At 39.4% G+C, this 17,075-nt stretch overlaps 1 protein-coding gene across 5 annotated transcripts in view; it reads right to left on the bottom strand.

Annotated features, from left to right (window-relative positions):
• Positions 1–17,075, bottom strand: part of ntm (neurotrimin) — a 552,734-nt gene that overhangs the window by 36,397 nt on the left and 499,262 nt on the right. For all 5 annotated transcript variants that reach the window (XM_061898038.1, XM_061898036.1, XM_061898037.1 and 2 more), the window contains one exon: positions 12,671–12,799. In XM_061898038.1, coding sequence (XP_061754022.1) covers positions 12,671–12,799 — 129 coding nt within the window. The remainder of the gene's footprint in view (positions 1–12,670; positions 12,800–17,075) is intronic.

The raw sequence follows: 17,075 nt of genomic DNA, 5'->3' as shown, positions 1-17,075 counted from the left end.
CACGTTGTAACAATTCTTCTAATGTTATTTCATCAAAACGAGGGAAAACATTTTTGGAGGTCAGTATCAGCCTTATATACAGTCGTATCTGTGTTAATAGAACCCAGTTATAGCTGGGACGCATTCTCTTTAATCTCCTTTCTAATGAGTTCAATTTTCTTATTAAAGAATTGCATAAAGTCATCTGCCGAGTGGGTGGAGCTACTGGAAGGAGTCCCCTGTTGGGTTAGCGATGCTACTGTACTAAACAAAAATTTAGGATTGTTTTTATTAAAGCGGATGAGATTTGAGTAATATTTAGCTTCATCTAAGGTAAGCATGTGTTTATAAGTTATTAAACTATCACTCCATGCTTCATGGAATACCTTAAGTTTAGTCGTGTGCCATTTGCGTTCCAGCTTTCTACATGATAATTTATGAGCTCTAGTTTCTTCTGTAAACCATGGGGTACGCCTTTTTGGAGACTTTTTTTAACTTCAGCGGTAATAGTTATCAATGGTTTCGCGCAGGGCGTCGTTAAAGTTGCTAGTGAGGTTATCAATAGAGCCCACATCATTTGGGAATGGTGCCATTACCGAGGGCAGTAGGCCAGCAAGAGTTGTCGTTGTGGCAGCATTAATGTTGCGGCTGCTATAGCAGTTATTATTATTATTAGCTTGCCGAACATGAGTCTGAACTTCAAATTTTATAAGGTAATGATCGGACATTACTTTAGTATACGGGAGTATCATAACTTTGGAAATGGTGATACCCCTCACAAGCACTAGGTCTATCGTATTACCGTTGCGATGCGTGGGTTCATTTATTATTTGTGTAAGACCACAGCTATCAATTATAGTCTGGAGCGCCACGCACGGTAGGTCCGATGGGGTATTCATATTATGTTCTTTCCAGTGCTGTAGTTTTTAGTTTGAGTTAGTATCCAATCAGAATTCAGCTAGCTTATGTTGCCATGTTGTACCACACCTGCCGGAGGCCTTCAGAATCTACAATGCTGGCGTATGTGCACTGTCAGTAAACGAGGACATACAGTTGATAGAAAGTTGCGATAGCCAATCAGATCACGAGTTGTTGTCAGTAAGGCCTTCTAAATGGCCTCACGGTGAAGGTGACATTTACTCATCATGTGATTGGATTTGTCATCAGGACTGTTAGGGGATGAATTTGAGAACACATAGAGTTGAGAGACAGTTGCGATAGCCAATCAGATCACAAGTTGTTGACAGTAGCTGTTCTGTTACCACTAAAAGTTGTTAACTCTTGTTGTTAAAGTGTGTCATGCTTGTCTTTTAACTAACATTATTACATGTGTATTTGTCGCCATCATGTGGTCAGGGCAGTTTATATACCCTTGTTAAGTGTGTACTTTGAATCAAACTATATTGACCGGAAGTTGCATAAGCCAAGCAGAGAATTTTACAGTATATGTTTTAATTGCTGATGTGTTTTAATTGATTTTTAAAAGCGCCAGAAAATAACTTGTTTTGTAAACTGTTGATGTGGTTCAATGCGAAGTAGGGCGTGAATGTATTCCTGTATAGTATTTTTCCAGCAATGATCATGTGGTGACATCAATTATGGTATTTTGCTATTTTGAGAGGTAATCGTTGAAGTCGGAGATCACTGAAGGCCTCGGTAGGAAACGCACGGCCCGCCACTGTCTCATTCTGATTCTGAAAGGGCAGCGTGGGCAATTTGCATATGCATGTTCTCAACGTTAACTTGAAAGAGCCTTCAAAAGACCCGACTTGTTCGAAAACGTCACATTTTTAGTCACTCATGTCATGAGTCAATAGCAGTACATTGAGTATAAGTAATGGGAAATCAGAATTTGACAGTTTCTTTTATGTAACCTCACAAAAAAGAATGTTTCCATTTGCATTCCAGCCTTCCCAGCCAACCTTCTTGTCGCGTACTTTTCTCCTTTCTGTGTTGCGGGAAAGCGATGAAAATGCTTTGTGCAGTTTTTTACGACTGGAACAGCCCCCTGCTGCACAACAGGGCATCTTTAACTCTTCAAATAAAAGAGATGTCAAATGAAGAAGTGCGGTGTGTGCATAGCTCCAGCTGCGGCCAGTTTAAAGACGGTCCTGAACACGGCGCCCCGCAGTCACGGGAGGGTCTTTTGACCAATCATTTAAGAAATGCTCTGAAACGGAGTTGTCCATAATCTTCTATACACGGCTCTGCTTCAGTCCTTACTACACCAAACTCCAACTTGTCTTTTGTGCAAGACAAAGAAGAAAAGCCTTGTCGACATTGGGGCGGTGCTTGAACGTGAAGCAGTGGTGCACTACTTCAGCTGCACCTTAAAGGCCTACTGAAACCCACTACTACCGAGCACACAGTCTGATAGTTTATATATCAATGATGAAATATTAACATTGCAACACATGCCGATACGGCCTTTTTAGTTTACTAAATTGCAATTTTAAATTTCCCGCGAGTTTCATGTTGAAAACGTTGCGGAATGATGACGCGTACGTGTGACGCCACGGACTATCAGGAAATATTAGCGCTGCACCACTAGCGGCTAAAAGTCGTCTGCTTTAATCGCATAATTACACAGTATTTTGGACATCTGTGTTGCTGAATCTTTTGCAATTTGTTCATTTAATAATAGAGACTATAAACAACAATGACGTTGGTGGAAAACGATGGATTGCAGCTGTCTTTAGCACCGAGACACAGCCGGTGTTTCTCTGTTTGTTGTGAAGCAGAGCGGTCAAGCGAACATGTTTTCTCTACGTCAACTAGCATGTTTTTGGATGGGAAAATTTTGATATATATATCTTACCGGAGACATCATTGGATTATTCGTCGTCCTGCAGCAGCTGTCAAAAAAGGCAGCTGTGAGCTTGGCTCCTCGGCTTCTCTTGTGTTCACCGCAGCCATCCGACCTCGAGGTATGTCTTTACAATCTTTACAATCTCACTAAAATGCTATTAAAACAATAAGCAGATAAGGGATCTTCCAGAATTATCCTAGTAAATGTGTCTAATTACATCTGAAACCCTCACACTGCCGCCGCCTGGAGCCGTCGCTTTGTTTTTATTTTATTCCTTCACTATCAATATCCTAATTCACAAATCTTTCATCCTCGCTCAAATTAATGGGGAAATTGTCGCTTTCTCGTTCCGAATTGCTCTTACTGCTGGTGGCTCCCATTATAAACAATGTAAATATGTGTCGAGCCCTGCAACTTGTGACGTCACGAGCACATACTTCCGGTAAAGGCAGGGCTTTTTTATTAGCGACCAAAAGTTGCAAACTTTATCGTCGATGTTCTCTACTAAATCCTTTCAGCAAAAATATGGCAATATCGCAAAATGATCAAGAATGACATAAAATGGACCTTCTATTCCTGTTTAAATAAGAAAATCTCATTTCAGTAGGCCTTTAAATAGGCGTAAGCGGCGCTACTATTTGGCAAACTGACGGCCGTTGTACTCAGCCACACACCACGTCACATATTACTTGTGTGTCCTTTACCATCAGAACGGATGACACTGCGCGACAGTGTTTGTCGCCCAGGGAACCAGAAAGCCAAGTGGGGCGATCGCTGTAGAATCTAATCCTTTCATTTCAGAGTGGTTCATTAAGACTGGGCTTAGCACGCCAACACTGATGCCCATTCTTGGTGCCCGTGTGATGTGGATGGTTCCAGTTCCTGTATCCGGCGGAATGCCAAGGAGAGGGAGCTGCCTGGCGATGAGACTGCTGGTGTTTTCTCATCCCTACTCCAACCACTCAACCCTTCTATTGTTGTTGTCTCTCTCAATCTACACTCCATCGCTAAACTCTGTCTATCTAAACTGAACCTGTCAAGCCAGATAGCATCCCCAAACAGTCTGTGAAACATATCTACAGAAAAGACTTGACTACAATACAGGAACAACCATTATTCAACCAATAGATGATATTGGTCCATTACCTGACCGCTTCTATGTTAGCTACCTCTCTTTGTTTATAATGTATATTTTCTGCTGGATCTACTCTCTATTTTATGCTGCAGCTGTTATATATACTGTAATATTGTACATGGTAATTGTTATATATTGTATATATTATATAAAAATGTAATATAATATTTCAGTACCGTATTTTTCTGACTATAAGTCGCAGTTTTTTTCATGGTTTGGCCGGGGGTGCGACATATACTCCGGAGCGACTTATGTGTGAAATAATTAACACATTACCATAAAATATCAAATGATATTATTTATTTCATTCGCGGAAGAGACGAAGAAAATGTCAGCAATCGTCACACACACGTCAGCAATTGTCACACACATGTCAACCAATAAGAATTCGGTGGGGAAGGGTCATGGCAGAAGTGCATTGCGGGTCATGGAATGCTAACTGCTATATGCTATATCAGAGGTCGGGAACCTTTTTGGCTGAGAGAGCCAAAAAGCCAAACATTTTAAAATGTATTTCCGTAAGAGCCATATAATATTTTTTTTTACACTGAACAAAACTAAACGTGTGCATTTATAAGTAAGACCAACATTTCTAGAGTATAATAGGTCTCTTATTCTTTGTAATAATATTGTTATTCTCGAGCTAACTGTGGAGGGTGCGTGGCTTGCTGGCCTGCAGCGAACTGGAGTGTGCCAGGACCGGCCTCGAAATCAGCGACAGGTGCGTAGATGGCCCACCTGGCCCTTGTTATCTAATCACCTGTCGCTCTGTTATAAGCAGCAGCCAGGAGGAGAGACGGGGTTGGGGCTGGAGCCAGAGCGCGAGCGAAAACGAAAGAGAAAAATACAATTGCTTGAAAGCAACTGAGAGACTTATTGAAAAATAAAACAATATTGTAACCCTGAAACAGGCTCTCATATTGGTCCTTGGTGGTCTGACAAACCCCAGGAGGGCAAGCCCCACACTAACCAAGAATAAATAAATAACTTCTTACCATTAACGCAAATTCTTGAATGGGTGCGGTAGGAAACAGATGGATGGATTAAAAATGCATGAGAATGTTTTATATTTTGAACATTATTTTTAACACTGTGATTACAAGTGGTATCATTCGTTACTTATCATATTAAGCAATGTCAGCTAAGATTTATCCGAGAGCCAGATGCAGTCATCAAAAGAGCCACATCTGGCTCGCGAGCCATAGGTTCCCTACCCCTGTGCTATATGCTACTGCAGTAGCTATTAAAATGGATCCTTTCATCGTTGGCGGTAACTTCTAAAAACTGAGAAGGGCTGAACAAAAATGGCACCGGAAAGGAAATCATGTACTGCAGATTACAAGCTGGATGTAGTGAAATATGCAGCAGAAAACGACAAGAGGAAGCGGCGCATACCTTTGGAGTTTGCAGAGTTGTTTAGAAGCGACATCGAGGAAGAAGATTTCATGGGATTTATCGATTAGGAGTGACAGATTGTTTGGTAAACGTATAGCATGTTCTATATGTTATAGTTATTTGAATGACTCTTACCATAATATGTTACGTTAACATACCAGGCACCTTCTCAGTTGGTTATTTATGCGTCATATAACGTACACTTATTCAGCCTGTTGTTCACTATTCTTTATTTATTTTAAATTGCCTTTCAAATGTCTATTCTTGGTCTTGGATTTTATCAAATAAATTTCCCCCCAAAATGCGACTTATACTCCAGTGTGACGTATATATGTTTTTTTCCTTCTTTATTATGCATTTTTGGCCGGTGCGATTTATACTCTGGAGTGATTTGTAATCCGAAAAATACGGTATATATCATATACTGTATATATAATATGTAAATATTAAATATATGTTATATATAGTATTGCTACTACGGTACATTTTTTGTGTACTTTATACCTGCATTATCTTTTCCATCCTTATACTTTCCATTCTTTGTAACTGAGCTACTGTGTGTTTGTCTAAGTGTAAGTCATTAAAAAAAACAACTATACCGAATAATGACAAATACAATTTACTGTTTTGTGCTTAGTCATCTGGTAATATTGTTTCAAGATAATTAGGGCTGTTTCAATCAAAGTTTTATCCTGTCAATTCCGATCATCCATGAGTGAGAATGGCCGATACCAGTCACATGTAATTTATTTGTGGTGAGAGCTATTCACTGTCCAACACTGTTTGCACAATATTCACACTACTTCCTTAATCTCTTTTATTACATAACATTGTTTCGGAAAAACAAAGTCAATAGTACAGGATAACTAAATAAAAGAAAACAAACACTATTTACTACTCATTCAAATTGTTAGTATTTTTTTTTCCAGGGACTTATTCCTGGAGTTTTTAAACATTAACAAAAATGATATAAACATTTTTTAAAAATCGATCTAATCACTCAAGTATAGCTTGGTATCAACACCATCGAAACATGGATCTATCTGGGTACATCTGGCCGCTACACACTAACACAGGGGTTGGGAACCTTTTTGGCTGAGAGAGCCATACAAGCCAAATATTTTTAAAAGTATTTCCGTGAGAGCCATATAATTTATTATTTTTTTAACACTGAATACAACAATATGCGTGCATTTTTAAGAAAGACCAACATTTTTGGAGTATAATCAGTCTCTTATTCATTTTAATACCATTATTATTCTGAGGCTAACCAAAAATAAATAAAATACTTCTTACCATTAATGCGACTTCTTGAACAGGTGCGGTAGAAACCGGATGGATGGATGAACATGTATGAGAATGTTTTATATTTTGAACGTTATTTTTGACACTGTGATTACCAGCGAAATTATTCATTACTAGGTTCCCTACCCCTGCACTAACACGTAAAATTAATGTGAAAAAAAGTGATAATGGGATAATACTTAATAACGATACTTAGGGCAATAAGAATTGAGTTTATTTGCCACAATGGAGGTGACCATTATTAACTTAGAGGAGTGGCTCCAAGTATGGAGCTACATACTGTAGTTAGCTGCTGGCTGCCTCTGCCAGCCGAGGGACATAAAAATAAATGAAATATCAGAAAGAGGGGATTGGCTTTTTGATCAGAATTGGAAGGCATTAAAAAGTCAAAGTCCCAACCTGATAGTCACACACACTAGGTGTGGTGAAATGATCCTCTGCATTTGACCCATTCCCATGTTCACCCCCTGGGAGATGAGGGGAGCAGTGAGCAGCAGCGAGGGCCGCGCGTAGGAATCATTTTGTTGATTTAACCCCCAATTCCAACCCTTGATGTTGAGTGCTAAGCAGGGAGGTAATGGGTACCATTTGTATAGTCTTTGGGACGACTTGGTGGGGGTTTGAACTCACGACCTACCAGTCTCAGAGCGGACACTCTAACCACAAATCCACTGACTAGGTTACTAGGCAATGACTGATCATGTACTTTTTATGAAAATCTGGATAATTTCTGATCGATCGGCACTTCCCTAAAAAATGATGCATGATGAAGAAAATCTTTATGGTGTGCCGCATTTTGTTCAAAAAGCATTTGAGCAGCATCTGTACTGGTGTGTTTCCGGAGAGCCTAAAGCACCGTGGACTGCTTTGTACATTTGTTAAGTATTCTGTGGCCAACATACATTGAGGCAGACAGGCTCCAATGAAGGATGTTCAATAATAAATGGCGGACTCTTCATTGACTTACCTTAGCCATCTGGTAAGGGACAGTGAATTACAAATTATAGATTTTGTTGTAATTTATAAGTGTAAGAAAGTATTGGCATAAGACACATTGAGGCAGAAATATGCTCTTAAAGTCACATAACTGGCATCCCCTCTGATGGCGTCCATGGTTTATAGCTCCTCCGCGGGGGGCAGAGGTGTGACCTGCAAAACTCTTCCAAGATGCTGAGTGAACAACCACAACTCTCCTATTAGCTTCTTTTTTGTAGTAGATGTAGTAAATAATGGTGAATGAAGCAACATCTGAATTTTTGTTGGAGCTAAAAGTAATCATTTTGAAATAATGTTCATTTTTATGGTATCAGAGGAGAGGATGTTCGAGGAGGTGGGTTGTGCAACCACAAGTTGAGGCAGAGGACGGGCGGGAAGGAAAACCTTGAAACGATGTACTAAAGAGCCGACCAGTCACAGTCGCAGGGGTAGGTTCCAGCCGTCGTCAGTCATGCAAGTTAAGTGACGCAAAAGCATATTTCAGCCTTAAACTTGAAGTTACTTTGTGGAAATGCTGTGTGTGGTTTAGTAACTCCAAGGAGAAAATTTCCCTTTTATGAATAAAAAAAATACCTTCATGGTAATCCAAAACATGCAGTTTAAAATAATACTAGGAAAAAAAAATGTAGGTAAAGAGGCAAACCTGAAAAAATAGTTTTAGGAGCAACAGTCATGAGTAAATATTTTCTACTGTGTTGAGAATGAATTTCTGTCTTAAATCTTAAAAACTGACAGCAACTGCTGAGGAAATACATGCTTTTGCTGCTTTAAAACTGAGCTCAGGGTATAAGCCGTGACAGAATCCTTAACAGTTAGCGAGCTGCATGATAGTGAGTGTAACAACATGTCACCAACTAACACAACAGTAACAATGTATACAAAAATTGCAAAAAGACAATGTAGTGAGAAAAAGCTGACATTATGACAGTAATAACTGATAATACACTTTGTCACTAAACATAAAGCTGACCCTTGCTTTTGTTCTTAAAAATATGTAATTTTGTTTTTATATTTTATTTTTAACAACATCATAAAACTATTTAAAAATGATGCAGCCCTTAAGGCAGGGGTAGGGAACCTATGGCTCTCGAGCCAGATGTGGCTCTTTTGATGACTGCACCTGGCTCTCAGATAAATCTTAGCTGACACCACTTAACACAATAAATAATTAATAATCCCGTTGGTAATCACAGTGTTAAAAATAAAGTTCAAAATATAAAACATTCTCATGCATTTGAATCCATCCATCCGTTTCTACTGCACCTGTTCCAGAAGTCGCATTAATGATCAAAAGTGTTTTATTTAATATTGATTACTTTCAGCATAACAATGTTATTAAAAAGAATAAGAGATGCACGCATTTAGTTGTTGTAATGTGGAAAAAGTCCAAATGAAAGAGGAGGCGTAGAATTCTCTTGTCAGAGCGTGGGACGACACTGTTCAAGAGTAGAGGTCTACAGGTTTCCCCTCATTGAGCTAAATTGAATCCAGTCTCTGTTTAATTCCTTGCTTCTTGTCTGTTTAATAGATGTCATCAGCGTTTGAACCTGACAGTTGCATTCAGTGTTAAAAATATTTTATGGCTCTCACGGAAATATGTTTTAAAATATTTGGCTTTCATGGCTCTCTCAGCCAAAAAGTTTCCCGACCCCTGCCTTAAGGGGACATGGATATTTGCAAGATCTCACAATACTTTTTGCGAGATCTCGCAAAAGGTTTTTTTCCTAAGTCAGTGAACCGAAAGTGAAACAGACACAGCAATGGAGGAGCGGGAGCATGCGGGAGCCAACCCATCATCTGTGCTCTGTTGTGGGACCATAATACGATTTGATGTCTTTATATGTTAGGCCAATAACAAAATAGAAATCAATAAACATCTCCCACGGATGATGGGTAGGCACCTCTATCGTTTTGTCTTTTTTACTTCCGGTTCACTGACATAGGAAAAAAACCTATTGCGAGTACTCGCAAAACATTTTTTTCCCTCCATGTCCCTTCAGGGCAGGAGTCTCAAACGCGCAGTCCGCAAAACGTTATTTTGCAGCCCGCACCTTAATATGAAAATTTAATGATGGTGCGGCCCGTGAGTTTTATATGAATGGCGCTTTACATCGTCATACTTGTACACCTTCAATTTTTCCTGGAAACTACCAAATTTCGGTGCCCCACCGGGGCTAATCATTCTCCCGAATTTCACCTTAAAGGGGAACATTATCACAACTTCAAAAGGGTTAACAACAATAAAAATCAGTTCCCAGTGGCTTGTTGTATTTTTTGAAGTTTTTTTCAAAATTTTACCGGTCCCGGAATATCCCTAAAAAAAGCTTTAAAGTGCGACTATCCATTTCCCTGTGACGTCATACAGTGCTGCCAATGTAAACAAACAATGGCAGATACCACAGCAAGATATAGTGACATTAGCTCGGATTGAGACTCGGATTTCAGCGGTTTAAGCGATTTAACAGATTACGCATGTATTGAAACGGATGGTTGGAGTATGAAAGTATTGAAGAAGAAACTGAAGCTATTGACGCTATTCATAGCCATAGCATGGCCGAATAGCTGCGTTAGCATCGCCGGTAAAATGTGCGGACCAAACGATCAGGACTTTCGCATCTCTTGACACTGGAGCAACTTAAATCCGTCGATTGGTAAGTGTTTTTTTCGCATTAAATGTGGGTGGAAGGAAACGTAATATAATTGCAAATGCATCTGCAGGTTATCCATACATCTCTGTGCCATGTCTGCTTTAGCACCGCCGGTAAATAGCATGTTAGCATCGATTAGCTGGCAGTCAACATCAACAAAACTCACCTTTGTGATTTCTTTGACTTTATCATTGCAAATGCATCTGCAGTTTATCCATACATCTCTGTACCATGTCTGCCTTAGCACCGCCGGTAAATAGCATGTTAGCATCGATTAGCATAGCATGTTAGCATCGATTAGCTGGCAGTCACGCTGCAACCAAATATGTCTGATTAGCACATAAGTCAACATCAACAAAACTCACCTTTGTGATTTCGTTGACTTAATTGTTACAAATGCATCTGTAGGTTATCCATACATCTCTGTGCCATGTCTGTCATCGCCGGTAAAATGTGGAGACACTTTGGTACATTCAATGGGGGTCTGGCGGCAGACACTATTGCATCTCCGGGCCAGTGGTGCAACTTGAATCCCTCCCTGTTAGTGTTGTTACGCCCTCCGACAACACACCGACGAGGCATGATGTCGCCAAGGTTGGAAAAAATAGTCGAGAAAACGGAAAATAACAGAGCTGAGACCCGGTGTTTGTAATGTGTTGAAAATGAAAACGGCGGCTGTATTACCTCGGAGACGTCACGTTCTGACATCATCACCACATGAGCGATAAACAGAAAGGCGTTTAATTCGCCAAAATTCCCCCCTTTAGAGTTCGGAAATCGGTTAAAAAAAAAAAAGGTATTTTTTCTGCACCATCAAGGTATATATTGACTCTTACATAGGTCTGATGATAATGTTCCCCTTTAACATTATAAGTAAGGGGGCACCGTGGAGGCCCTACCTTTAGCGTCCTCTACATCCTGTACAAACAGCGTGCCAGTCCAGTCACATGTTGGATTTGGCTTCCGTGGACGCAGAAAGCGACAGCAAGACGTACTTGATCAACAGCCACACAGGTCAGACTGAGGGTGGCCGTATAAACAACTTTAACACTGTTCACAGTGTGGCGCATATTTGTCATTGTAATAAAGTTGTTTATATGGCCACTCTCAGTGTGACCTGTATGTCTGTTGATCAAGTACGTCTTGCAGTCACTTCCGTGGATCTACAGAAGCCTCATACAATATGTGACTGGTCCGGCACAGTCTCTAAGGTGGAAAAGCAGACGAGACGGCATGTGTAGAGGACGTTATAGATTGTACCATCATGGCACGCCCTTAATATTGTTGTCCGTGTGAAAACCTGGTGAATGATTGCCCCGGTAGATAGTCGTAAGGGGCACCGATATTCGGGTGTTTCCCGGAGAGATCACAAGAGATGGCAAGTATGTTGCCCGGGCGGGAAAGTCATTCAAAGAAGGTCAATTCATTAAAAAGTGCATGTTAGATTTTCTTAAGCGATCTTTTCTCGCGGCCCAGCCTCACCCAGTTTCTGCATCCAGTGGCCCCCAGGTAAATTGAGTTTGAGACCCCTGCTTTAGGGGCTCTGTAAAAAATGACCATACTGTGACTATTTAGTAGTTTGTTGGAAAAAGTTTGGACATCTCAGAGTTATTAGTATCAACTTGTTAGCTTTTGTCTCATCCATCACACATTTTTACTCTTTTTATTTCTTATTTTTACTGTCGTTATTTTATCCAAAAATATGCTGCAAGCCAAAAAAAAACCTGAGCTGCTATCTGCACTTTGGACACCTTTGTTTAATTTTTTTTGCATGGTCAGATAATCATCAAGTTTAAAAAGACTTTTGTGAGAATTGAATGAACGAATATGTTTAAAAAGACGGATGAAGTACTTTACTGATGCACATTATTTCCAGGTTTTTGTGGGCCACGTAAAACAAGGTGGCGGGTCAGATCCGGCCCCCGGGCTTTGAGTTTGACGGAAGTGGTTTTAGACTTAGCATTGAGGCCACAATTCATTTAATTAACATATTAATGCTAAAGACACACTAAACGGCAAGTTTCCACTATGGCTTACGAAAATCAATTTTAAAGTGTCTAAATTCCTGCATAAAGGTTAGATGTTGGGGATTTTCTTTGACATACATTACCGTGTGGACTCTGAGAGTTATTCAAAATTGTTAAAATATAGTACAGCATATAACAAGGGACCTTTAACACTGATCAGCATTTCCATCACAGTATCAGCATAATTTTTATGGAACATCTCGGACATGCATTAAACATGATTTATTTGTAGGGTTGCAGCCAATAATTTGTCTAAGAAGTAATGCCTCGTTGTACTTAAATATCATAGATTTCCAATGACAAAAAGCAGATGGCAAGGACGTTCAGCAAATGGCAGCAACGAAGTGTGTTTGCTTAGTGAAAGCAGTGGACTCACAGTTGACAGTGATGTCCACAGTCTGGGTATCTGTGTCAATATTGTTGACAGCTGTGCATTCATACGTCCCTGCTCTCTGTCTGGAGATAGATGGGATTTCCAGGTAATCATCATCTGTTGCCTGGTCCCCTACACACCAGGTGCAAGAGAGAGAGAGAGAGAGAGAGGAAATGGTCATTCAGAAGTGTGACAAGACAACAGCTGTGGCTCCAAGTATAATCTTTACGCTCGGTGTCCTTGCATGTCCTCTGGGGAAGTAACTGCTGCAGTGATGCTGCACAAGACACACAGTATTGATGCCCAGGTATACAAACCTTTTCAAAACAAGGAATACATACTTAGATATACAGATACACTATATTGCCAAAAGTATTTGGCCACCCATCCAAAAGATGAGAATCAAGTGTCCTAATCACTTGGCCTGCCCACAAGTGTATAAAATCAAGCACTTAGGCATGGAGACTGTTTCAACAAACATTTGTGAAGGAATGGGCCGCTCTCAGGAGCTCAGTGATTTCCAGCGCGGAACTGTCATAAGTTGCCACCTGTGCAACAAATCGAGTTGTGAAATGTCCTTGCTCTAAATAATTCTGGGTTTGGAAGTTGCCAGTAAAACATTTTGGACTGCATTGTGCCGAATGTAGTGAAGTGAATTATATTTACAGTGGGGCAAAAAAGTATTTAGTCAGCCAACGATTGTGCAAGTCCTCCCACTTAAAATGATGACAGAGGTCTGTAATTTTCATCATAGGTACACTTCAACTGTGAGAGACAGAATCTGAAAAAAAAAATCCAGGAATTCACATTGTAGGAATTTTAAAGAATTTATTTGTAAACTATGGTTGAAAATAAGTATTTGGTCAACCATTCAAAGCTCTCACTGATGGAAGGAGGTTTTGGCTCAAAATCTCACGATACATGGCCCCATTCATTCTTTCCTTATCACGGATCAATCGTCATTCCCCCTTAGCAGAAAAACAGCCCCAAAGCATGATGTTTCCACCCCCATGCTTTACAGTAGGTATGGTGTTCTTGGGATGAAACTCAGTATTCTTCTTCCTCCAAACACGACAAGTTGAGTTTATACCAAAATGGATACATGGATGATACAGCAGAGGATTGGGAGAATGTCATGTGGTCAGATGAAACCAAAATACAACTTTTTGGATTGGGGTTTAGCAGGTGAGCAGCGGACTCTACCCAAATTATAATAAACACCTCCCAGTCAACGTTCTAGATGACGTTCTAGAAACAAACTGCAGCTCAGCTCGCTCACAGTCCTAGCTTGAGGTGAAGGCTAATTAACTTTTAGCGTAACCTTAGCTCATTTTGCGTTGTGTGTGTTAGCTCATTGTGCCTTGTGTGTGAGTGTGTGTGCGCATGCATGCGTACGTGCGTGCATGCGTGCGTGCGTGTGTGTGTGTGTGTGGATGTATGTATGCTAGTGATATAATAATGTAAGTCCATCATCAAGCCTACATGAACTCCATGGTGTTCAGGGATGAATAGTCTCTCCTATTGCTATTGTACTATTTTTTTCAGCTATAGTTACATTAATCATTAGTAATGTAGCAGCCTAGTTTGAATGGCAGGGTCCCTGCTATCACATGTTGATAAAAAATATAACATTTACATAATAAAAATCAACTGCAGGCTTCCCAAATGCTGTAATAAATTAAGCATGATGAGTTGACTTGAAACTGTTTAATGTTACACTTTTTATATGTAGAAGAAAAGTTGTGTCATTTTATTCCATCCAAGCAACAACTTTAGGCAGTTTAATGTGGATTAACGTGGGCAAAATTGTTATAGTGTTCCCAATGTTAAAAGGATAAAGCTATTGTTTACAAATTTGGTAAATAATCCAAAAAATTTATATTTTGTTGTTTTCTTACTGTACCGAAAATGAACCGAACCGTGACCTCTAAACCAAGGTACGTACCGAACCGAAATTTTTGTGTAGCGTTACACCCCTAGCAAATTTATATATAGTCATCGCTCTAAACTATCCATCCATCCATCCATCCATCCATCCATTTCTACCGCTTGTCCAAACATAAAAAAGAATATAGTGATTTTCCCAGCGTGTGCAATTATAATAGAGACATGTTGAAAAAATAAGTCATTACAATTTACCATCAAAAAACAAAACAGTGAGAAAAACTACTTACCAACATGTCATGCAAAATAATGGGCCTTTAAACAAAAGTGTAAAAACGCAGCCTTTACTCAGCTACAACTAGGAATGTAAAGATATGATCATTATCATGTTATTGTTGTATGTGCTGAAATCTTTCAAACAAGTTTTATTTTAAATATACTTTCCTGGCAGAATAAATACTAGATATTGTTTTGGCTTTTTAAGCGCCACATTTTGGTGTATTACATATGTACTGGGGAGTCGGAATCTCCAAGGTTTTAGTTGAAAGGTTCGATTGGAACTTCCCCCCCAAGTTTGGATTTTCCTCCTCAGAAAGTATTCACCGCCCCTGAGCTGGTTTTACAGGTGGCTTTTTTGAGTGTAAACAATAATAGAAGCTTCTGTAGTGCCCATTATTAGCAATTCTGACTGTTTTTGTCGCACTAATCAGTCATTCACGCATTGTCGGACATATATATGGTAATGTTATGTGGTATACATACGTATGATTACTACATTGCAAAATTGGCTTCTTGGTGTTTCAAATTGATCCACTGTGTTTGAAGGTTGCAGAAGGACTGAATATTTGTCCAGAAGTTGTTTGTATTCAGATAAGGACAGGAGAGCAATAATAGATTTTATAGATGTGGCCATTTTGATTGCCGACTTTGTAACGGTAACGCTCATAACTAGGCGGTGACGTCGATCTCAGCTACGACTTCCAACCTAGAAGTAATTGGAACACGCGATTATTTTTATTAAAATGTTTGAATATGTTTAACTTCTTTGATTTTAATTTTTAAATGCATGGTATACATATACATGTATATATTTCAATTGAGGTATGTCATTTTTAATCGGGGGGGAGGGAGCAACTTCTCGGTTTATGGCAACAACTTACTTTACAAGTAAGAAGCATGATTTATACTATAGAATTAACTTTCACCAACACAGAGGCGATGCAGCAGCAGCAGCAGTAGCTCAGTATGTCAATACTGTAGCTGCATAAGCTAGGTACTTGGGGTGTCAAAAAAAAAATTCGGATACATTGCAATTCCTATTTGTAATGATTCGTATTTGATTTAAAAAAATAAATAAAAATTAAAAAAAATATATATATAGGCTTCACGGTGGAAGAGGGGTTAGTGCGTCTGCCTCACAATACGAAGCTCCTGCAGTTCTGGGTTCAAATCCAGGCTCGGGATCTTTCTGTGTGGAGTTTGCATGTTCTCCCCGTGAATGCGCGGGTTCCCTCCGGGTACTCCGGCTTCCTCCCACTTCCAAAGACATGCACCTGGGGATAGGTTGATTGGCAACACTAAAATTGGCCCTAGTGTTTGAATGTGAGTGTGAATGTTGTCTGTCCATCTGTGTTGGCCCTGCGATGAGGTGGCGACTTGTCCAGGGTGTACCCCGCCTTCCGCCCGATTGTAGCTGAGATAGGCGCCAGCGCCCCCCGCGACCCCAAAAGGGAATAAGCGGTAGTAAATGGATGGATGGATATATATATGTATATATATATATATATATATATGTATATATATATATATATATATAGATATATATATATATATATGTATATATATATATATATATATATATATATATGTATATATATATATATATATATCTATATATATATATATCTATATATATATATATATAGATATATATATATATATATATATATATATATATTCTCCACATTTTGAGTGGAGAATTGTTCTGAATCGAGAATAGATTCTGAATCGAATTGTTAACCCCAAGAATTGAATCAAATCGAATCGAATCGTGTGATGCCCAAATATTCACAGCCCTACCAGTTGCTTCTCTATGATCACGGTGCTGTTAATAGAAGTTTGTCTATAGTATCGCGGCTCGCCTTTGCCTCATTAATAGCTCGTAGGAGGATTTTATCGGAGTGGACATGACAGTTTGCCCCCAAGGCCTCCCTGTGGCATAAGAACCTCATGTTGTTCTTAGATTTAGAGAAAATTAAATATAATCTGAGGGGTACACCAAAACAATTTGACTTGACCTGGGGCTGCATAATTTGTTACATAGCTAAATTCAAGACACTATAGGATAAATGTGACAGTCACTGTTGACAACAAACCTTTTCCCTTATCTCAACTCTTGTTTTCTTTGTTGTTGTTGTTTTTATTCAGTGACACTTCTCTGTATGGTTGTGATTTTTATTTTTGTTGTTACCCTTTTTTTTCCCTTTTAGTCAATTATTGTGATTTTCTACCTGCTTGTGGTGAA

This window comes from Nerophis ophidion, linkage group LG04 (assembly GCF_033978795.1).
Source record: "Nerophis ophidion isolate RoL-2023_Sa linkage group LG04, RoL_Noph_v1.0, whole genome shotgun sequence".
Lineage (NCBI taxonomy): Eukaryota > Metazoa > Chordata > Actinopteri > Syngnathiformes > Syngnathidae > Nerophis > Nerophis ophidion.
Note: the sequence above shows the minus strand (reverse complement) of the source record. Positions and strands in the feature narration are given on the sequence as shown.